We start from the raw sequence: 24,363 nt of genomic DNA, 5'->3' as shown, positions 1-24,363 counted from the left end.
GGTGAGTGAGAGAGGGGGAAGGAGGGTAGCAGGAGAGGGACGGTGAGCAGGAAAGGTGTGTGTGTGTGTGTGTGTGTGTGTGTGTGTGTGTGTGTGAGAGAGAGAGAGAGAGAGAGAGAGAGAGAGAGAGAGAGAGAGAGAGAGAGAGAGAGAGAGAGAGAGAGAGAGATGCAGCGAAACGCAATGTTGGATCTTCGACAAGAGAAGAAACGCGACTTACAGCAAGAAACCTAGTGTTCCGTAATGAGGGCCATAACAGCCAACAGGAAAACCATGTCATCGTCTATTTTGAATTAAAGGCTTCCGCGGAAACCGACAAAACACACGGTCAATGTGTTCTGACGGAAATGAAGCCAGGTTTTCATTTCCTTTCCACGCCTCTGAAAGCAACTGAGCAGACCCTCAGCGAAAAGGAAATTTGCCTTGATGATTATGTCCTAGTGGCATAAGATTAAAAGTTTGGTTGACGATATTAAGCCAAAATTTACTCATATATAGAGAGGGTAATCCAGCAGCGAATACTTCTGCAAATCATGCTCGTGAGCATAGCAATTCTAATGTTTATCGGAGCTGGGACATATTACCACTTCCTACTAGATGTGCCACTAGATGCGACTCATTTTAAATATGGGGGATTGCCCCTCCGCATTCATGTTTATTTCCGAAATGGGGTATTCTTTCTTAGATTTTCTTAGCTGTCTTTTGTTATTCTCAGATTGGTTATTATGGGTTTCGAGTCAATGTGGGCTATGTCCTCTTGTAAAATTTCAGCTTTTTCTAATTAAATCTTTCGGCCTGAGGACCCATCTAAAGTTGTGGAATTAAGAAAATACTAGTGTATAACTATATATTACATTACGTTCAAATGATGTATAACGCATAAAACCTATACTTCTTATCTGAAGGTTCATTTCGCAGCACTTCAAGAGCCATCCATACAGCCTGAAGAACAGAAGATGGCATTAAGATTTAGACACATTCACATTACAACTACTGCCTTTAGAGAAACATCAATTTCTTGATGAAGCTGAGAATATTAAAAGAAAAAAAATGACTACAGTAAATTATAATGTGTACAAGTAACTGCAATGATAGAATACAAATGGCAATGACCAATAATATCAAGTACTTATATTCTTCATATTCTAAGCATGACCATGACAATACATCAATGACAACTGGCCATTGGTATGCACATACAAATGTCACACTGGTTCTTTTGGGCAATTGTCATAGGGAACTTTGATCAGTTAAAAGGACACTTTTTTATTTCAGTCTTCGAGGTGGTCATTTGCAGGTTGGTTCTTTTAGAGATTTGCATGGAGGGTAGTTTCGTCATCTTCGAGGTGGTCATTTGCAGGTTGGTTCTTTTAGAGATTCGCATGGAGGGTAGTTTCGTCATCTCCATGCACTCGCTCAAATTAAAAGTGTGGGTATTTCTTTGGCATGAAAATTTTGACGGCACTGTGACATTCAAAAACAATTGAAGGCACTGATGTGTTAGTTTGGTACTTTGGTCTCACATGTAATCAGTCCAAAAGTTTAGGGATATTTTAGTCATTCTATCAAAACAGTAGGACATTTTTCCATGGTTGGAGCAGAAAATTAAGAAAACAAAAATGGTAAAAGAATTTATTTAAAAACAAGAACAAGATATAGAGGCTAAGGATGAGGCATAGATTGCCCCACAAACAATATAGGTATAGAAAGACCCCCTTTAGTAAGGTAGCAAACACTTCAGTAATTTAACAGGGCATTTTGCGATGCTAGCCATCCAGTAAGTACATATATGCTAGATCTTTTGGATCACAATCAGCATACATTGGCCATCCTCATATATTCTCCTCAATGAAGAAATTTACATGTGGTGTTACGTTTGTGGTGTTACATTGGGGATAAGAAAGATGGTCATTCATAAAAAGAGGCTCACCGTTCCTGCAGTTGATCTTGAAGAGAGAAACGTATTGTGCTTTATTCGAGATAACCCAAAATCGCAGACCTAGATGGTAGCAAACATTCAACTCAAGATAAAACATGTGGAACAGGATAGTGGATGTCATATGCGCAAGAAAACAACCCAAATATGAGAATAAGAGTGCCACCTTGACGACCCAATTCTTATCAACAAGAAGATTTGGAGACTTCAAATCACGATGTACTATTACTGGTGTGCAGTTGTGCAAATAATTCATTCCACGAGCCTGCAAAGTCAGTTACAAGAAAGAAAAACACATTTAATAGCAAAGGACCCACCAAGTCTAATGGAAACTTTACTAACTGCAAATAACATAAGAAAAGAATCTATGGAATCATACAACATCTAGTGCCATCCTCAAACGCCTCCTTTCATCTAACTGATTGTTAGGCCGGTGAATTAGCCTATACAAACTGCCTCTGCAAGACAAAGTATATTTCAAACTTCCCGGAGAAATTGATACAAACGGTATTTATCTAAATAACTATAAACCACAGGAAACTTTTAGTACACACAACCACAGCCACACACACACATGTATATATCCAAGGATCATGGTCTGATGCAATAGTATGAAATTTCAACAGAAGTTTGAGTTAATACACGAATGGCATTGCAGAGTTAAGACAAGTCTTAGACAGACCCTGATCTATATAGTCAAATGTTACCTCTGCTATTTTCGTAACATATCTAGCACACACATGGTTCACTTGAATTATAGCACAGTCTACGGTATTATTGTGGTCCTCCATTGCAAGCTTCGGAAACAATTAGACCATAGTTGCCAATGCGGGAAGCGAACGTTCTCGGGAAGGCAGCAAGCGGGAAGGGTCAGAGAAGCATGAAGGAAAGCGACAAGTGTGAAATAATTGAAAAAATGACAATTTAAAAACAAGAAAATTCCACTTTCCAACCAACATAAGCAATTTGAATCCAACCATCATAAATTACATACAACACGTACTTAAAGGAAAATCACTGGCAGCTCAAATGTTTGTGCTGACCAGCAGACTAGATGAAAAAAAATTTAGATACCAATTTATGAGATTTTTTTTACCGGACTTTTGGGATTTAATAATATTTGGACACGATGGAATTTATGATTTTTTAAAATTGGAAAAATATTTCATCGTTTGGAAGTTAAGATTTTGACCCGGCCCTGGATGATAGAAAAATGTCGGATTTTGTACTAGAACTAGAAAGTTGACTTTTTGAAACTATTTTTAATAAATCCAAATGAGTGGGGTGGGGGTTGTTTGTGTTTGTGTGTGTGTGTGTGTGTGTGTGTGGGGGGGGGGGGGGGGGGGGGGGGGGTGTTGTATTTCCCTATTTACATGTAAATCTTACGATACAAAGCAAAGATTGGGGAAACGTGCTTCCCGCGTTTTGGAAGCGTGCTTTCCCAAATATTGGCAGATGTGGCATTTCCCTCTTCTGAAACGTGCTTCCCACTTTTCGGGGGCATTTTCGGTAACTTTGCAATTAACCATATTAACCCACCAAATGACACCGGGGTGTATAAAAGTTATATTATATATATATATAGAGAGAGAGAGAGAGAGAGAGAGACACACACACATATTTATAGGCTACTCTCCACACAGTGAAGCTTGTCGAAAATAAGAATCTCATTGTTGATAGTCGTCCCTAAAAAGTTGTCACCATAGGATTCGAAACACCCCATCTTGACCCCCTAGATTTCAAGAATTTATAAGACCAAGGAATTAAGATAATATGTGAAGAAAAGTGAAGAGAAAAATCACATAGGAGTGATGTAGTCTCATCAAGGTAATAAAAAATCATTTACATAGTGATCAAATAAAAAAAATTGCCCCTACATTGTATTTACCAACACTCCCTTCAAGTTGAAAGTTCCTTTGAACAATCTCAACACGCTAATCAAGCTTTGATGTTGATATGTGTTGAGTCATGTTAGAGTAGTGGCGTAATTTACATACCCTACTGGGGGTATTCTGGTCCTTTCATGTATAACCCTAGTGGTTCACTATATATATATATGAGAATAGAGTTCCTAAGTGTCACCTCATATAGCTTATATGAGGTGGCGCTCACAAAACATAAGGGGCCCACATTTTTGGGGTGATCGAAACCACTCATTTGAAAGGCCCTTAGATGGATATCGTGCCTACAAAAAATCGGGTCCATAAGATCATCCTAACCCTTCCATTTATGGAGGTTAAAAAATGGGCAGATTTATGGAGGTTTATACCCATCCATTTCAACCTCCACAAATGGAAGGGTAAGGATGATCCTATGAAGTTGATTTTTTGGGCACACCCTATCTATGTGAGGGCCTATCAAATGAATGTTTTGGATCATCCAAACAAAGTGGGCCCCTTATGTTTTTAAGCGCCACCTCATATAAGCTATATGAGGTGACACCTTAGGAACTCTATTCTCTCTCTCTCTCTCTCTCTCTCTCTCTCTCTCTCTCTCTCTGACACACACACACACCTCTGTCTCATGGAACTCCGAACAGAGTATCAGAGCCTTAGGCAAGATTCCTAGGGGCCTAGGTACTGTCAAAAGAATCGAAGAAAACATTAAAAAAAAGAGGAAAAAAATTCTCCGCCCCCCACCTTCCAACGAGTGACACCCCCTCCCCCCTCTCCCGCGTCCATTATGCTTGTGTGATTTCTCTTCCTTTGTGGTTCTTTGTTAACCTTTGCGTGTGGAGAGGTTTCTGGGTTATGTGTGTTATGATCCCTATGGCTCTGTGGTTTGCATCCGATTATTCTATTATGTTTTTCTTCTGATTTGTCGTATGTTGTGGTCGACGGTGCCGTGGTATGTTATTTTTTGGTGATTGGTTGAGCAGATTATACCCCCGAGTGCATCCACTGTTTCTTTTTCTTTCACACGAAAAAAGAGGGATTTTATTGCTGTAATTTTTCTCAAGAATCAAATGACAATAAAATTCAAGACATCATAATATTTGGAATAAATCTTCGAACAATATATTTCTAGTTCTACTATAATAGATCCATTGCACCAACTTCCAAACCACCACATCTGTGTTAGAAAAATGACTGAATTATGGGCAATAATCATTTCGAATGAGTGAATCCATAGACATGTCCAGTGCCAGAATACCTAGGAAGAAATTCTGTCACAATGGAAAGATTTGGGGCTCGCGTTACAGCTCCCATGAAGAGAACAACATTGGGATGCCGTAGTCTTTTCATGATCCAGACCTTGAAAAGCAGAGTACTTGTTAGATGATGTATAGAAAGTCAAGCCAATAGTTATGGTACCATAAAGGATACACGATTGAAGGCACAAATAAGCCAAACAATTTATGTAAGTATGCATGTTACAAGCTATTTATAAGCAAATGAATACTGTAGTCCTCCAACCCTGCCATTGCAAAATCATAATCCTTACACTAACATTCACATAAAATTGAGAAAGAAACTATAACAAGACTAGAAAAGAAACCAAAACATGGAATAGCAGATTGCAATAATGTAGGAATAGGAGATTGCTGAGACCGTGTCATAAGATAGCTGCAGCATAACAGCTCACTGGTCACCAATCAAAACTTCCTCTACAATCTACCTTATTTGTGACCCATAATCTGTGCAGGTCTTCAGGTCTCTGAGAAGAAAACTAAACCATGTGATAACTGATACTGATATCATGATACCTTACATGCCCATGAGTGAGAGTACAAACATGAAAAAAATTTGTATAATTGAATTGCAATTTTTTTATTTTGTGAATTTTTTTTTATATTCTCCACTAAATAGACTGAATATGAGTAGCTGGTGGACTGTAACGTGTAGAACCAGATGCTTATATGACAGGAAATATTTTAGCTAAAATTTCAAGATATCAAATGTAATCAATTAACGTAACCCTTCAAGAGATAGGGCTAAACCACTTATTGAGCTTCTTCATCAGCCAATCAAAAAATTACTGGTAGCTAGAAACAAAAACAACAAGAAAGAAGAAAACCAAATTGTGGACACGAATTCTGCAACAGCTGATTAAATTAGCATAAACAGGATACAGAATATGTGTTGCGTTAAACCATGCGAGGTGTGGATGTGTATGCTTGAGCATGGTTTTAAATTTCCCTGAAATTTCCCCTAAACGACCGAAATGTTTCTGTTTTCATCCCAGCAAAAATGAAATCCTTCCACTTCATTATTTCTAACCAAAATTACTGAAATTCGACCGCAATGGTTGGAATAATAAAAAATGAAAAGATGTCATTTCATTTCATTTCATTGATGTAGAGAATGATATTTGGTAAACAACATAATTGAGCTAAACAACGGAGTAATCATATCATATGAATGGGGATGTCAAATCGACATGAGAGCAATAATATCTCATAACTGTATGAGGTATTGGCATATAGTTGGGGTCCTTGGAGGGGATACGGGTCACTGTACTTTCTTATACTTCATTACATTGTACTTCTTTGATGACTTTACTAGTCCGGACATGTGCGACCGCATGTTACTATGTGTTTGATGTGATTAAGCCATTATGAATGGCTTTTTTGCGCATGTGATGGTTTCTAAGTATGTATTGGTGCTTATTCTAGTATTTCCCAAAGTTTAATATTAAAATTTCATCATTTGCATATGTTTCCATACATTTCCGTGATTTTACAAGATTTCTACCGAAAGTTCCCCAAAAACTGAAATGTTTTTGTTTCCATGCTGACCGAAACCGAAATTTAAAACCTTGTGCGAGAGAGAGGAGACCACAATACCTCTTTCCTAAACTCCTCAAGTGCATCGCCAGAAATACCTTGGTCCAAGAACTTCTTAACAGCAACTTCCTGATAATGTTTAAGAACCAATGGTGTAAGAATTGGGGCTCAAGTGCCCAAACAAAAAAACTAAGAGTTACCCAGAAACATGCATAGGGAACAAATAAAGATATTATGGTGGAACACAATTGAATTAGTTATTTAATAGGTTTCTTGAAGAATAAACATTAATCTTAATAAAAAAAATGCTTGAGATGATAAGATGAAGCACCATTGTGCATGTCAAGGTCAAAAAAAAGCTACTGTCATCTCAAGATAAGAAAATGCCTCAATTATGGCAGCAAGGACACAATAAACACGCTTATAATTATAAAGACGGACATATTTTTAAGAGGAAATCAACTTAAACCATCAGAACTAGGAAAAAAATAGAACAGGCATGATGGATTCAAGTGATATGAAATACAAAAGCATAAGATCAAATCATTCAAAGAATTTTAGAAGCAAAAGATAAAGGAGGACGAAACAAAAAGAAAAATGAAAACGGAAATTATAGAACTTTTGTGATTCTCTGTTTGTCCTCTCAATGTGGAATCATACTTCAAACAGTCAGCATAAAACCTATATTACTCTAGACTATCCAAGTCAATTAATATGAAACTGCAGGCTACACGATAAACTGTGATGCACAGTGCAATTTCCAACTGCCCCATCAAACTTAAATAGTCCAGTTATAGGAAGAAGTTCAAATATCATAAATTAAGTCCTCATCCATGGTAATTTATGTTAGACAAAACCCAAAAATTAATGATTTAAAGATATCATAAAGGACTTCTTTTAATCATACTTGATCAAAGACCTAGAATCATCCAATGATGATAGGACCAAGGACAATTAGCTGGACTTGTGCTGGCCGACAATATTCGTGGACCCTATCACCGTACACGTGGCAGTGGGTCCTTCCGTATTATGATGGTTTTCCCTAATGAAAACAATCATCGATCAAAAAGTTCTTCTCATGAAATAAACATGGAATTGACTTGCATATGAAAATATAAGAGACGGTCCATGTGGCATATTTAAAATGGAAGAACAGACACTTTTTTTATTGATTTTGCTATGTCTATTACTATTCCATTGTACTGTGGCATCAATGCAGGGACACCATGACCCATGCAGGTTTCTTCTTTGATGTAATGATTAGCGATGTTTTGATTAAAATTCAGGGTTGTTATCTATCAAAAAACAAAAAGACACGGGGTGCGCCCTCACTGAGTGTGTTAAGAAACCAGGATCCAAGGGCAGTATCCAGCATTCACAAGATAAACAGGTCATTGCCAGAAACCAAAAAGAGACAAGGACATAATCCGATGAAGAATACTAGAATAGGCAATCTAGCTTAAGAGCTATCCTGTGTAAAGAAAACCTCAACAGAAATCGAGTAAAGTTTTTTAAAAAAAAGGTGATGAAGTTCCACAGTTTGACACCTCTATTCAGAAGAAATAAGTACATCAGTGATACAGAACCCTAAACATATAACCAAGAGGAAGACAACAGTTATTGAAGGACTCACAGTTCCATGCCAGTCACCACGATACACCTCCCCATATGAACCTGGATCAGAAAAAGATCAATAAAGATATAAAATGCATATCATATATATTAGGACAATTTTTCCATTTCTTAAAATGATTATCACAGAAAACAGTATACTTCAGAAAGAGTAAGCTCAACAAAACAATACCCATTCCGATACGCTCGCCACGTGTGATTTCTTCCCAAGGTATTTCCCATTCCGCAACATCATCAAGTGCAACGTCAGATTTTACACTATCATTTCCAGTTGATTTATCTGAAATTCTCTCCCCTGGTTCAGGTCCAACATCTTGTCCCCGGCAACTTCCTTGCGGCTCATTCTCATCAATTTTTTGAGTACAATCTATTTGATTGAACCGTGAAACACCACTGGGAAGATGGGCACAGGACTCCAACAGATCATATTGCATAGTGACAGCCGCAGTAGTGGCCATTACCGCGGCAGCAGTAGCCGTGGCGGCAGCCGCCACGGGAACTTCGAGATTTGAATCGGGGGCCGATTTTGCAGCGGCAACTACCATTGAAGATGCCACAACAGCAGCAGTTGCAGCAGCGGCAGCAACTGGCACGTGCTTTACAAATTTCACTTGAGAAGTTCCCTGACCTAATACTTCAGACTGTGATGAACAAGGAAGTCCACTCGACTCTCGCAAATCCTGTGAGTCCACTTTTGATTGACCGTCTCGGTTAGGCAAAGGAGGCAAAAAGGGGATGGGACGACTTTTTCTCATTTTCTTTTCATTCTTACCTGCAATTTGATTCTTCGACTCAGCTACTGGAGCGCCGAGATTCTCTGTACAAATTTCAGTAAATAAGTTAGCAGGTGCAACAACACCACTTTCCAGCAATACATCGTGGAGCTTTTGAGCTAATTGTGGGTTTTCCTTTGCGGCATCAATCATGTACTGTGAAACATCCTTCACTTTCATTCTACGTGCAGCTGGGGAACTAAGACCTTCTGTCCAAGAAGGAGATCTTGCATGGGTGAAAGGATAAACTGGCCTTCCAGAGAGTTCACAAATAGTTGCCTTGTCCCCTTCATTTTTACACCCCTCAGATGAAGATTCCTTACATGAAGACCTTCCGGCTACATTCTCGTGACCATTAAACTCATCCAAAGTACCTCTGTTATCAAATTCATTTTTTGCGTTGTCAAGATTGACGGGCCTGGATCTTTTGTCCAGTGGCCCATAGTCTGAATACCCACCAATTGAACTTGTAGCACCACTGCTAGGGGAGCCTATATATGAGTTGTTAACTTCTCTATGAATGGAATTAACAGCTAAAAAAGGTTCTTCATAGTCCACCTGAGCTATTGTTGCGTCAGATGGGATAAGAGTGCCAGGGTCTGCCATCAGATCGACAATGTACTCCCTGTCATATACATTATTCATTAGCTAATTGAGTTCCCATTAACACAAGTGTAACCAAGTTCTAATGTGTAAGTTAAGTAGGTAGAGGTATATATATATATATATATATAGAGAGAGAGAGAGAGAGAGCATTTCCTACACACTTGTGTAGGTAAGTTACCTACACACTACCTTAAAATACAGTGGGGGCCCACATTGTTTGGGTGATCCAAACCATTCATTTGAATGGTCCTCACATAGATAGGGTGTCCACAAAAAATCAGATCCATAGGATCATCCTAACCATTCAAACTATGGAGGCAAAAAATGGACTAATTTGTGAAGGTTTATACACGTCCATTTTACGTCCACAAATCGTAGGGTTGGGATGATCCTATGGATCTGATTTTTTGTGGACACCCTATCTATGTGAGGACCATTCAAATGAATTGTTTGGATCACCCAAACAATGTGGGCCCCCACTGTATTTTAAGGTAGTGTGTAGGTAACTTACCTACACAAGTGTGTAGGAAATGTTCTCTCATATATATATATATATATATATATATATATATATATATATATATATATATATAGAGAGAGAGAGAGAGAGAGAGAGAAAAGCGTAGCTACACACTCGTGTAGCAAACTTAGCTATAGCTACACTGCCGGCTTAAAATACAGCGGGCCCCACATTGTTTGGGTGATGCAAACCATTCATTTGATGGGCCCTCACATAGATAGGGTGTGCCCAAAAAATCAGCTCCATAGGATCATCCCAACCCTATGATTTCTGGAGGCAAAAATGGACGTGTAAAAACCTTCACAAATCTGTCCATTTTTGCCTCCACAGTTTGAAGGGTTGGGATGATCCTATGGAGCTGATTTTTTTAGCACACCCTATCAATGTGAGGGCCTATCAAATGAATGGTTTGGATCACCCAAACAATATGGGCCCACTGTATTTTAAGCCGGCGGTGTAGCTAAGTTAGCTACACGAGTGTGTAGCATATATATATATATATATATATATATATATATATATATATATATATATATATATATATAGAGAGAGAGAGAGAGAGAGAGAGAGGGAGAGAGAGAGAGAGGAAATGGTTTGTGAGCAGCTGCTCAGATAAGCAGGAGCTCACAAACACATGTGGCCCCACATTTTGGGGGGGATCCAAAGCATTCATTTGGAAGGCCCTTCCATGGATAGGGTGTGTACCAAAAATCAGATCATTAGGATCATCCTAACCCAATCAAAGGTGGAGGGGGAAATGGACAGACACTGTGTGTCTATGTTTCTGCCCATTTTTTCCCTCCACAAATGGCAGGGTTAGGATGATCCTATAGGGCTGATTTTTTGTACACACCCTATCCATGGAAAGGCCTTCCCAATGAATGCTTTGGACAACCCCCCCCCCAAAAAAAAAAAAAAAAAATTTGTGGGGCCAGATGTGTTTGTGAGCTCCTGCTCAGGTAAGCTTATCTAAGCAGCTGCTCACAAACCATTTCCTATATATATATATATATGAGAAGGGTTCCTGCAAACGTGTGCAGGTAACTTACCTGCACACGAGTGCAGAAACAGGGTGGGGATCAAAACCATTCATTTGGAAGGCCCTTCCATGGATGAGGTGTGGCCCAAAAATCAGCTCCATTGGATTGTCCTAACCCAATCAAAGGTGGGGGTGGGTGGGTTGGCGGGGGGGGGGGATGGACAGACACTGTTTGTCCATGTTTCTGCGCATTTTACCCCTCCACAAATGGCAGGGTTAGGATGATCCAATGGGGCTGATTTTTGGTCCACACCCTATCCATGAAGGGCCTTCCAAGTGAATGCTTTGGACCCCAAAAAAATGTGGCCCCCCACCCTGTTTCTGCACTCGTGTGCACGTAATATTACCTGCACATGTGTGCAAGAACCCTTTCCTCTATATATATATATATATATATATATATATATATATATATATATATATATATATGGGAACGTTTTCTGCACGATACCTCAAATAAGTTATCTGAGCAAGAGCTCAAAAAAACATATGGGCCCACATTGTTTGGATGATCCAAAGCATTCATTTCGATAGTCCAAAGATAGATAGAGTGTGCACAAAAAATATGCTCCACAGGATTATCCTAACCCTTCGATTTGTGGAGGTTAAAGTGGATAGGTATAAACCTCCACAAATCTGTCCATTTTTAACCTCCAAAAATCGAAGGGTTAGGATGATCCTACGGAGCTGATTTTTTGGGCACACCCTATCTATGTAAGGGCCTATCAAATGAATGCTTTGGATCATCCAAACAATGTGGGCCCACATGATTTTTTGAGCTCTTGCTCAGATAAGTTATCTGAGGCATCGCGCAAAAAACGTTTCCCCATATATATATATATATGGGAAAGGTGTGCGTACTCGGTCGAGTAGATAAGCTTATCTACTCGGTCGGGTTAAAAACAGTGAGGGCCCACATTTTTAGGGTGATCCAAACCATTCATTTGAAAGGCCCTTACCTAGATAGGGTGTCCACAAAAAATCAGCTCCATATGATCATCCTAACCCATCCAACAGTGGAGGGGAAAATGGGTAGATTTGTGGACAAGCTGTGTTTGTCAATTTTTCCCCATTTTCCCCTCCACTGTTGCATGGGTTCGGATGATCCTATGGGGCTGATTTTTTGTGGACACCCTATCTAGGTAAGAGCCTTTCAAATGAATGGTTTGGATCACCCCAAAAATGTGGGCCCCCACTGTTTTTAACCCGACCGAGTAGATAAGCTTATCTACTCGACCGAGTACGCACACCTTTCCCTATATATATATATATATATATATATATATATATATATATATATGAGATAAGTGTTCCTACACGGCCGTGTAGATAAGCTTATCTACTCCTCCCTTAAAAAGTACAGTGGGCCCACTCATTGTGGATGATCCAAAGCATTCATTTGATAGGTCTTATCATAGATAGGTTGTGCCCAAAAAATCAGCACCAAAGGGTCATCCTAGCCCTTCGTTTTGTTGGGCCTTGTACAAACAGAATGGACGCACTGTGTAAGATGCGTAAGATGCGTCCATTCTGTTTGTACAAGGCCCAACAAAACGAAGGGCTAGGATGACCCTTTGGTGCTGATTTTTTGGGCACACCCTATCTATGATAAGACCTATCAAATGAATGCTTTGGATCATCCACAATGTGTGGGCCCACTGTACTTTTAAAAGGGAGGAGTAGATAAGCTTATCTACACGGCCGTGTAGGAACACTTATCTCTCTATATATATATATATATATATATATATATATATATATATATATATATAGAGAGAGAGAGAGAGAGAGAGAGAGAGGATATAGTTGCTGCACTAGAGCGCAGCTAAGCTTAGCTGCACTAGAGCGCAGCTAAGCTTAGCTGCGCTCGAGCACAAAAACAGGGTGGGGCCACATTTTGGGTGGGATCCAAAGCATTCATTTGATGGGCCCTTTCATGGGTAGGGTGTCCACCAAAAATCAGCTCCATTGGATCACCTTAGGGTGTCCATTTCTGAGGCAAAAAATGAACATATTTGTGGACAAACAGTATCTGTCCATTTTTTACCCCACAAATGGACACCCATTGGCGATCCAATGGAGCTGATTTTTGGTAGGCCCCATCCATGATGGGGCCTTCCAAATGAATGGTTAGGAGCACCCCCCCAATGTCCCCACCCCCTGTTTTTGTGCTCGAGCGCAGCTAAGCTTACCTTCGCTCGAGCGCAGCTAAGCTTACCTGCGCTCGAGCGCAGCAACTCTTTTCTCATATATATATATATATGTGTGTGTGTGTGTGTGTGTGAGAGAGAGAGAGAAAAGTGCTTCTAAGCACGTGCTTAGGGAGCTCCCTAAGCACAAGTGGCTTAAAAAGTCACCGATTGGTCGCTTTTTGTGGACCCCGCAAAGGTAGACCCGCTTTACGAACCAATTGGTGGCTTTTTAAGCCACTTGTGCTTAGGGAGCTCCCTAAGCACGTGCTTAGAAACACTTCTCTCTCTCTCTCTGTATATATATATATAGGGAAAGGTGAGCGTACTCGGTCGAGTAGATAAGCTTATCTACTCAGTCGGGTTAAAAACAGTGGGGGCCCACATTTTTTGGTTGATCCAAACCATTCATTTGAAAGGCCCTTACCTAGATAGGGTGTCCACAAAAAATCAGCCCCATAGGATCATCCTAACCCATCCAAATGTGGAGGGAAAAATGGACAAATCTACCCATTTTTCCCTCCACTGTTGGATGGGTTAGGATGATCCTATGAGGCTGATTTCTTGTGGACACCCTATCTAGGTAAGGGCCTTTCAAATGAATGGTTTGGATCACCCAAAAAATGTGGGCCCCCACTGTTTTTAACCCGACCGAGTAGATAAGCTTATCTACTCGACCGAGTACGCTCACCTTTCCCATATATATATATATATATATATATATATATATATATATATATGTATGAGTAAAGGGTTGCTGCGCTCGAGCGCAGAAAGCATATCTACGCTCAAGTGCAGGAAACAAGAGTGGGGCCACATTGTTGGGTGGTCCTAAGCATTCATTTGAAAGGCCCTATCATGGACCAAAAATCAGCCTCATTGGACCATCATAGGATGTCCATTTGTGGGGGTGAAAATGGAGAGATACTGTTTGTCCACTAATCTGCCCATTTTTTCACCCCACAAATGGACATCCTAAGATGATCCAATGGAGCTGATTTTTGGTGGACACCCTATCAATGAAAGGGCCTTCCAAATGAATGCTTTGGATCCCCCCAACAATGTGGACCCACGCCTGTTTTGGCACTCGAGCGCAGATAAGCTTATCTGCGGTCAAGCGCAGAAAACCTTTACTCTCTCTCTCTCATATATATATATATATATATATATATATCTGTGTGTGTGTGTGTGTATGAGAGAGAGAGAGAGAGAGATCCCCAGTTTTCCTGTTCCTAGACCCATTTGAAGATAAGATTCACAAGGAAGCAATAAAACCATGCTTTGAAAGACATAATGGACAACATGTTTTATAGCCGACATCGCTACAACTACTAGAGCCTTCATCTGCCTTGACAATCCATAATTAAATCTGTGAATAGGATTACTTCCCCCACATTGGCAGTGCCAAAGTAAGGATGACAAGGGGACTGGAGGTATAGTGACTGACTTCGTGAGCTTTATCTACAGCTGATTTTGTGGCAGGTATCGTCCTCACAGGAAGCCTAGGCTTCTTGACTCCCAGAGCAGCAAGGCCCCTTCCTCTGAACCAATGGAAGAGGACAAGGGGTGACAAGTGACAACCATAAAAACAAAAAACAAAAAACAAAAAAAAAAAAGGACTGGTTCAGAGGCTCACCGGGAGAATGGAGCCAGAAGTCACCCAGAATGGTGGTGTGGTGACTTTAGCTACATCAACTTCTGGTGAAGTTCTGTTGTCGGTGTTTTCCGTCAAAAGTAGGGGCACAAGCAATGGGCGTGAAGGGCCTGAAGCAAAGGGAAGGTAAATAGTGCACCAGATGGTTTGGGTCACCACTTTCCTCCACTGAAAGGCTCATACTTGGAGGTTTCCTAGTTCTGAAGTGTGATGGCCAAGTGATGGGAGAGCTCTTACCCCTCAAATATGAACGAAAGGGTGGTGATCAAGGAGGCTGCAGCCCATAGAAGACTAATTTTCCTGCACAAGTGCCTGGTAGGGAAAGCAAATAATCGTGTGATGAAGAGGAAGTTCTAGATCCTATCGTCCAAGGGGGAGGGGGACTGCTAGAGATCAATATAATAGAGCTAGGCTTTTTCTAGTCGATCTTCATATCGGAAAAGGAAGTATTTGAGACAATACACTGGGAGTAAAGAGGGGAAATGGAGCTTTTGGGGGGATAGACGAAGGGTTTTTCCTCTTGATCTTCATATCGGAAAAGGAAGTATTTGAGATGATTCACAGAAACGAAAGAGGGGAAATGGACCTTTTTGGAGGATTGAAGCACAGACCACCTATAATCCATTTGATCCCTCAGGAGTGTTGGGTTCGGCTCTCAAAATCTCGCCCCATGCATGGGTTCATCCAACGTTGATTACTAGCCTCATGGAGAGTTGGGGTATCAGTGGGTTTTGGACTTTGGGTTTGATCCTTTGGGAGATGAATCCCTTTGCAGTGATGTTGGAAATTTGGGTAGAAAGGAACGCTCGCACTTTTTAGGATCGGTGCTCCTCCATAAATTCAATCGCTTGGAAGATTAAGTTTAATGTTGCAAATTAGGCACCATTCGAAGAAAAAAAATGTTGCAAATTAGGCATTGAGATGTAAGGAATTTTGGGGATGTTAAGCGGATCTGATTATTGGGAATTGTGCCTTAAGATGAGACCCAAGGCCATTTGGAGTCATCCTCCTCCCAACTCCACTAAGCTAAACTTCAACGGTTTCACCCTTGGCAAACCCACGCGACAGGCATTATTGGAGGCTTTCAGGGTGTAGAAGGCAACATTCTCTTCTCGTTTTCTAGTCCGTCCAATTGGTCATTCTGATGTGCTAAGAGTCTGAGGTGACGGCCCTTCATTTCGATTTGTGTTTATTTTTCCAGTCAGATGGAGGGAAAGATTAGAGGTGGAGGGTAACTTGTCAAGTTGTGTGTGTGTGTGTGCGCGGGTGGGCGCGCGCGTGGTGGTCGGTTTGTGTGCGTGGGTGGGTGCGTGGGTGGGGGGGGTTAACTTCGGGCCGTGGAGACTGACTGGATTCATGGATGAGATTTTTTTATTTACGTATAGAATGGGATATTGTCTTTGCTCACATCCTGAGGAGTGCTAATGACCTTTCTGATAAGTTGGCAAAAGTCAGGAGTGGTTAGGCAGCACAGCAGATGTATAGTGGGTCGTTTTGCCCAATGACTTATCTTTGTAATCTATTTATGCTTTCTCAATAAAGTTCTGTTATCTTGGCCCAAAGAAAAAAATATATTGGCATATCAGAAGGAAGCATAGTAAACCACAAGGAATAGGACCTCTGATAATTTCAGATTTGACCTGACAAATAAGTAAACAAGTTCCAATCGAAAGAGATCCAAAACATAAAGAATTAAACAAAACAAAAAAAAACAAGAGTAACAAAAGGAACCAAACAGACTAGATTTCAGTGGCGAAATGAAAACCTGAGACAGAGAAACACAAAACGGAAAAAGAATTACCTTCCATCATCAACGTTAACAAAGTTCATGGCCACATCATCTGAACCTGTATATTGCTGCCCTTTCACTAACCGGCATGGAAGGCCCACACTGTCTGCCAAAACCTGCACAACAATTTAAAAGAGATAAAACTGGCAGTTTTCCATAAGTTCTACAACTACATCAAGGTCCCTACAGAAAATATCTTCAAATAAAAAGGAGTCCAAACTGGACAGCAACTGATCTCAAAAGTAACTAAACAAAATCAGAGAGAGAGAGAGAGAGATTTCCTCTAAGGGCTAAAACACAAATAAGCAGCACCCCCATAGGTTTTTGTCCAATTGTGTTGTCTTCCTTTGTTTGTCTAATGTTTTCTATCTTCCTAGCTATGAATTTGACTTCTGTGGATCAAATTGTTGAGGAAAAATGTTTTTCTCTCTTTTCGGGCGTCTTGTTCTTTTCTCCAGGCCCAGCTCACAGGCAACCTGATTGGGACCAAGTGTAAATTTGGAAGGCTCTTCTACCATTCTACTTTGACCTCGCAGCGTCCAAACATTGGAATACTTATTTGTGTTCCCCTGCATCTGAATTTTAATAATAAAAAATGTGAACTTTTTTTTGTAGAGATAACAGAAAACCATTATAACGAAAAGGAAATATGGGAATAGAAGAGAAAGGGCAGATATGGCTCCAACAACAAACAGAAAAAAAAAAAACAAAAAGAACAGGTAAAATCTTCTATTGACTCCCACTAAAAGATCTGCTCTCATTAGTGCTTCGAGAGATGTGCACAACTCGAGGAGATGAAAGCCTATTCAAATATCAGATTTCCAACTTGAAATTTGCAAATCTCCAAGACACACTTTCTGTTTAGTCGCTAAAGAGATAACATAGGCATGATTACCTACCAATCAAAGGGTAGAGCTCTTCTTTAATACGAAGACCTACTAGGAGCACATACATTCACTTCACTGGATCCAATTACCAAATTGGCCCCCAGTGTGCTTCAACAACCAATTTGGTCTCATTCCCAAATACTCCTCCAATGCCGTTGGTCCTGGATTGCCTCTAATATAGCATTACGCAGATCAGAAGGAAAGAAGCCACCTACCTTCAGTTTTATCCACAGGTGGAGAGCTCCAAGAAACTTCCACTTATGTGATAAATAACTAATTGAAACTCCCCAAAATTCTTTCCATAATATGACCCAATGGATGATAGAAAGATTAATTGTCACTCGTCAAAGATTCCTCCACTTCCCGCAAAAAAAAAAAAAAAAAAACCTATTAGCAAATCTAAATTTCTTCATTAGAAGAAAATGTTCAATGTCCATATTTTGGTCATTGGTGGGTCACTGGATCATATACCATCACTCATATCCAAGAAATATTCGCCAACCACATGCTGTTATGGTAAAAAAAAATGAGTAGAAAATACGAGTCGAAATGCATAGCCATATGAATGAAAAACTAGAACAAATCGAAATAATAATGAAGCCAAGACAGCATAACAGATGAGACATATAAACTAAGTCTCTACACATCCAAAGTAAGACAAGAAATAGACCAGGGGTATAAAAACAGGTCTGATGGCAAAGAAAAAACATATTAGCAAATCTAAATTTCTTCTTGTGTGTTCAATGTCCATATTTTGGTCATTGGAGGCTCACTGGATCATATACCATCATATCCAAGAAATATTCGCCAACAACATGCTGTTATGGTAAAAAAATGAGTAGAAAATACGAGTCGAAATGCATAGCCATATAAATGAAAAACAAGAACATAGCGAAATAATAAGAAGCCAAGACAGCATAACAGATAAGACATATAAACTAAGTCTCTACACATCCAAAGTAACCCAAAGTAAGACAAGAAATAGACCATGGGTACAAAAACAGGTCTGATAGCATGTGCTTTTTATATAAAAACAGGGTAAACCAATTATCAGTGACTACAATAACATTTAAAAGAGGATTTACTAACCTTGAACAACAATGCACGATGACGAGCCAGACCAATCTTTAATTGACCCAGAGGCAACACCATGTTTCCAACTGATGCACGTAAAGAGTTACTTAGATTCCTCCATGCTTTCAACATGCTGTCAGGATCCCCAACTGGTCCACCCATGTAGTCAGCAACCAAAGCAGCAATTTTGCGCACCAAATCACTACCTACAAAACCTAGAGATCCCGACCTTGATTCAACAGCCATCATTAGAGCCCTCTGTTCAAGTTTTAATAGGTCGGCATCGGCAACCCTGTTAACCAGTACAGCTTCCCAGCTGATACTATCAGATACCGGTGTCCCTTGCAGATCAACAAGGGAAGGCATCTTCTCTGAAGTTGACTCAGCCAAAATTCCAAATAGGTCATAGAAACCATCCAGGATCTTGTCATCATAGCTAATAGCATTGTAATTCTGTGAAGCACGGACAAATCTATGATATGAGATACGTTAGAAAGGAATAGAAACATGACATTAATGATATTTTGAAAAATAAATTAGAAATAATGAAAGCACCCCATATGTTACAGTTGTAAATACAAGAACATATATTTTTGTAAATACAAGAACATATATTTTATCATATTTTATGTAAAACTGTTTATCGATGGGAAACTAAGAGATGGAGCGAGAAATAAAAAGGCACAAATTGACAGTCACCCACTTCGATTCAATGTTTAAGAAATCAAACTTGGGTAACGGCTGGCCCAAAGGCCATCCAAGTAAAGTCAACTAAGGCAACTATCTGAGTGTAACTAGAGTACATTAAATCCCTGAAGGAAAAAAACCTAAAAAGAAAATAAAATTTAATGGGACAAAAAGATAGACTCATATAAGCTTAAAATGAACTGTCAACCAACCAAATAGGCACTGAGTACATGACTATTTGGCTTTAAAAGTTAAGGGGATTGCAGCATTTGTTAAAGGTAAGGGAGTTATAAACCTGGCCAGACAAAGTATAATTTTCAACACTAACGAAACAGAAATTTTACACAAGTCATTGGACTAGTGTTTCTTTCATTAAGACTGAATTCTTTAGGAAAAATCCTTAGTAACAATTCTATTTTGCTTGTTCAGGAAAAAAGAAAGTTAGCTTTGGAGTTAAGGTGATCAAGAAAATAAGTTCACTTGGTACATTGGAAAGTGGGTGGCCTAGGAATTAGAGCCTGTGAAAGTTCAAATTAGTTGTATTGGAGAAATGCTATGAATTAGCCAACATTTTGAATTTACTGCTGACATACGCATCGACGCTCCTTTCAACACTTGTAAATGTACTGCTAGAAGTGACAAATAATGTGGGCATGTCAACACATTTCTGTACCATGAAATGCGAAATATTGTTTTATTATTGAATATGTGTGTTTACCTAGTCTGTTGTTATTAATTATTCTCTAATGAAATATTTGTTGCCCCCCGCAAACACACACCCACCCACGCACCTCTAAACCTAAAATCCTAAACAAACTCTTCTTCTAATATTATATTCATTGTATATTGTTGGTCTCTTTCACGCTGCACATTGGAGATTGGAGAGAACTAGATTAGATTCGTGAATACATTGTTATTTGATTATCTCGCTTAATCCTACCATTTATTAGTTTGTTAAATGAATGCCACATTTATCTTATTTCAAATTATGATTAGTAATTATATTTTCTATTATTAAATAATGGGTTTAATAAGTAGGGGTAAGGCTGCATACATCTAACCCTCCCCATACCCCGCAATAGCCGGAGCCTCGTGCATTGGGCAGCCCTTATTATTAAATATTGGGCACGCACGCACGCACACACAAACAAACTCTTCTTCCGATATTATATTCATAGTATATTGTTGGTATCTCTTTCACGCTGCACATTAGAGATTGGACAGAACTAGATTAGACTGATGGTGTTAACTAACCAACTTCTCCACTCCCCCGCACGTGTGGCCTACTTGGCAAACACCTGGCACATGTGGTCCCACTTTGGGCCGACCATCGCATGTGGATTTTTGCTATCCGGGAGGTTTGAACTCGAGACCTTTGGCTCTGATACCATGTTAACTAACCAACTTCTCCTTAAGCTTTTGGAGAAGTTGGTTAGTTAACATGGTATCAGGGCCAAAGGTCTCGAGTTCAAACCTCCCGGATAGCAAAAATCCACATGCGATGGTTGGCCCAAAGTGGGACCACATGTTCCACGTGTTTGCCAAGTAGGCCACACGTGCGGGGGAGTGTTAAAGTATAAAAGATAAATAACGCCTTTCTCCAACAGCTTAAGCTTTTGGAGAAGTTGGTTAGTTAACAGATGGATGCATTGTTATTTGATTATCTTGTGTCTGTTTTAGACTTATAGTAGCTTAATCTAAATATTTGTTTGTTTGGTAATTAAATACCGCATTAATCTTATTTCAAAGGGCGATGATTTTTTCAAACCCCCATCCCCGCCCCCTGGTAGGATTCTAAGCCCCCTTTCAAAGTGATTTGACGTCAAAAAGTGTTAAAGTCTGCCCACTATTCCGTTAAAAGGGGGGCGCATAATCCTACAGGGGGGTGAAAAAATCATCTCCCTGTTTCAAATTATGATTGATAATTAGTAATTATATCTACTCGTGTCAACATTCGACACACGATTCCGTGACCACATATTATAGGAGATATGGCTGGGAATTGCATAGAATTAAACATATGATTCAATATATTTATACTGGGTATGAGAAGTGGGGTTAGCTGCTTCATCGTGATGTAATAAAAAAAAAAAAAAAAATTTTTTTTGAATGATCGCGATGGAATAATGTAGACCGTGATACTTAAATCCATAAAAAAAACTGGAGAAACAGATTAGGATAATAGTAAAAGGTTGCTTCTATCGAGTCCTTCAAACCAATGTATGAGGGTGACAAATGTAGAGAATCCATGTACTCGATCCTTGTTGCATTAGATATCAATATCCATATCGGGTCGGGTGATAGCAGGTGCTGCAATATCAAACGGGTGGGAAATTGTTACTGATCATCTTAATGCAACTTATTAAGTTTAGATACCGGTTGTTAGATTCTGTTTTGGTAGAAGAGAAGTTCTGGGAAGGCACCCCTTGCCTTCCATTTTCCATTTACATAAAAAACAATTAGCACAATATTAGAGTCAATGTGCGGCTAGAGAAATCTGAAGACAGATTATGGGTCTAAGATGTAGGGAGGTGATGCAGAACAAATCTACAATTCTCTTGTTGTCTCCTAGCAAGACTAGGAGAGATGGGGGGAGGTGGAGGGAGAGTACTTGGGTTTAGGAAACTAAGTTATAGAAGGTATCGTTATATCTTTTGCAACAGAGGAGAAAATAATGAGAGCTAGAACATGTGGGAAGCAAAAGAGGTTACGCTTGGACATTGGGTCCTCTTGGGTTATATCTTTTGGGTTGTGAGCATTGAGCCTGTAAGGATTGGGTAAAGGGAATGGCGATTATCCCCATGTAATCTCTTGTGATTGTTGCTCATAGTTGAAGATAGTTTTTCTCCCGTAAAGGTAGGCAATCTTGTCGAACCACGTAAAACACTCTGTTATCTTTGTGCTTGTCATTTGTTTACTATTTCCATTATGTATGCTCCGAGTAAATCATGTTAGGATGGACAAATTCAAAGTGGTATCATAGTTATGGTTGGGGCGATTGTCGGCGAAGCTCGATCAAGAATGACAAAGATTTGAAAGCTTGACGGAGATTCAAACGAGAGGTGAGTTCGTGGAGTTTCTTTGCTAGATAACCTTCTTTCAGATCTCTACGTTTTTTTATTTTTATTTTGGAGTTGGAGCTGTGTGAATCGATCAAAGGAGGTTTAGGTCGATTGGGAGAGAAAATAACTGAAACTAGATCGGATTTCTGAAACTTTTCATCACGGCATTCTCTGTATAGTCAATCGGAGTATCACCTAGCCAATTGCCAAGGTATAATCAATCGTTCAAACATTGCTCCAATCGGATGACCATGGTCAAAGTTAAATTGTTTTCTTTTAAAATTTATACGTAATCCACGGTTGATTTGAAATGACGACAAAGAGATCAAGGACGGTGCCCGAGACTGAAAATTTTAATAGAAAAGGCATATGACAAAGGAGAGTTAAGGACATCCTAGTCAAGGATTTAAATGTGGGTTTTGGTGGAAATTTTGTGAAAATTTAGGTAATTTCGGTGGAAATTTTGGCAATTTTGGTAGTCTCGGTGGAAATCTTTAAATTTCAAAGGTAATTTTTAAAATTTTGGTAGAAATATTTAACATTTGAGTTGAAATTTTGTAAATAAGGGTGAAAAACAAATTTTCGGTGATTCAGAATTTCAATGAAATTTCCTAGAAATCCTGTACTTTTTCCGATTGAATGTACTTTCAATTTCGGTCCAAACCAAAACCGAAATATTTTTGGCCGAAATTTAAAACTATGATCATGGTTCAATAGGGCCTTGCTAAGGCGTTGGTAGAAAAGGGTGGCAAGTGGAAAATATTGAGTCGGGCAAGTGGAAGAAATTGAATTAATGGCAAGGTTTATATGTCAAAAAGCTTGGCCAACCGCTTGTATCTAAAGCGTCAATTGTGTTGGAGATGCAGGAAGGTAGAAATTTTCTTGAGCACATGATGGTGTTCAATGGGGCATGCAATCAGCTCCACAGGTTGATATTAAGAGGAAGCCCAATCTTGAGGGTAGTTAAGAGCTTGGATAGTTGGATTGGTTTTTCGTACTTTGTAGTGAGAAACGGGCAGGACAGTCGCCTTATATGAGATCTGAAAAGGGAAGGTCGAGATACACAATCGGCGAGAAAAGCATACAATATTATCATTGCAATGGTTACGGCCACATGAAACAAGATTGCCCGAAGCAAGCGGACAATTAGGACAATGGTGCTGAAAATTCAGTGGTGGGGATAACGCATGGTTGATATAAAGATGAAGGAAGAAAACAAGGCCTTATTGCTTCGTACTTTTCTTCCTTATTCTTACGATAATCTAGTTGCTACACTACTGTTCAGGAAAGAAACAGGTTGATATAAAGATGAAGAAAACAAGGCCTTATTGCTTCGTACTTCTCTAACTGATTCTTAAGATAATCTAGTTGAAACACTACTGTTCAGGAAAGATACATTGAAGCTTGAACAAGTTACGGTGGCACTCTTGTCAAACGAGATTAAGAGGAAACCCAATCTTGAGGGTAGTCAAGAGCTTAGATTGGTTGTTTGTACTTTGTAGTGAGAAATGGACAGGACGGTCGCCTTACACGAGATCCGAAAAGGGACGGTCGAGATACACAATCGGCGAGAAAAGCATACAATATTATCATCACAAGGGTTACAGCCACATGAAACAAGATTGCCCGAAGCAAGTGGACAAATAGGACAATGGTGCTGGAAATCCAGTGGTGGGGATAACGCATGAGCAGAGCAAGGCGCGGTTGGAGAGGTCCTCACAGGCTCTACAAATATATTCATTTCTCAATATGAATGGATTCTAGATTATGGTTGCTTTGTTCGTGTATT

General features: G+C 39.6%; 1 protein-coding gene across 2 annotated transcripts in view; it reads right to left on the bottom strand.

Annotated features, from left to right (window-relative positions):
• Positions 1 to 24,363, bottom strand: part of LOC143877739 (putative serine/threonine-protein kinase SIS8) — a 29,866-nt gene that overhangs the window by 3,258 nt on the left and 2,245 nt on the right. For both annotated transcript variants that reach the window (XM_077379949.1, XM_077379950.1), the window contains 9 exons: positions 18,841 to 19,278; positions 16,877 to 16,980; positions 8,467 to 9,692; positions 8,296 to 8,336; positions 6,723 to 6,791; positions 5,090 to 5,190; positions 2,316 to 2,394; positions 2,103 to 2,201; positions 1,931 to 1,999 (listed from right to left, as the gene is read on the bottom strand). In XM_077379949.1, coding sequence (XP_077236064.1) covers positions 1,931 to 1,999; positions 2,103 to 2,201; positions 2,316 to 2,394; positions 5,090 to 5,190; positions 6,723 to 6,791; positions 8,296 to 8,336; positions 8,467 to 9,692; positions 16,877 to 16,980; positions 18,841 to 19,278 — 2,226 coding nt within the window. The remainder of the gene's footprint in view (positions 1 to 1,930; positions 2,000 to 2,102; positions 2,202 to 2,315; positions 2,395 to 5,089; positions 5,191 to 6,722; positions 6,792 to 8,295; positions 8,337 to 8,466; positions 9,693 to 16,876; positions 16,981 to 18,840; positions 19,279 to 24,363) is intronic.

The sequence above is a fragment of the Tasmannia lanceolata genome, unplaced genomic scaffold (genome assembly GCF_043159265.1).
Source record: "Tasmannia lanceolata isolate RefF3 unplaced genomic scaffold, GAP_Taslan_0.1 ptg000005l, whole genome shotgun sequence".
Lineage (NCBI taxonomy): Eukaryota > Viridiplantae > Streptophyta > Magnoliopsida > Canellales > Winteraceae > Tasmannia > Tasmannia lanceolata.
The sequence above is the reverse complement of the archived record's forward strand: the minus strand, read 5'-3'. Positions and strand labels throughout refer to the sequence as shown.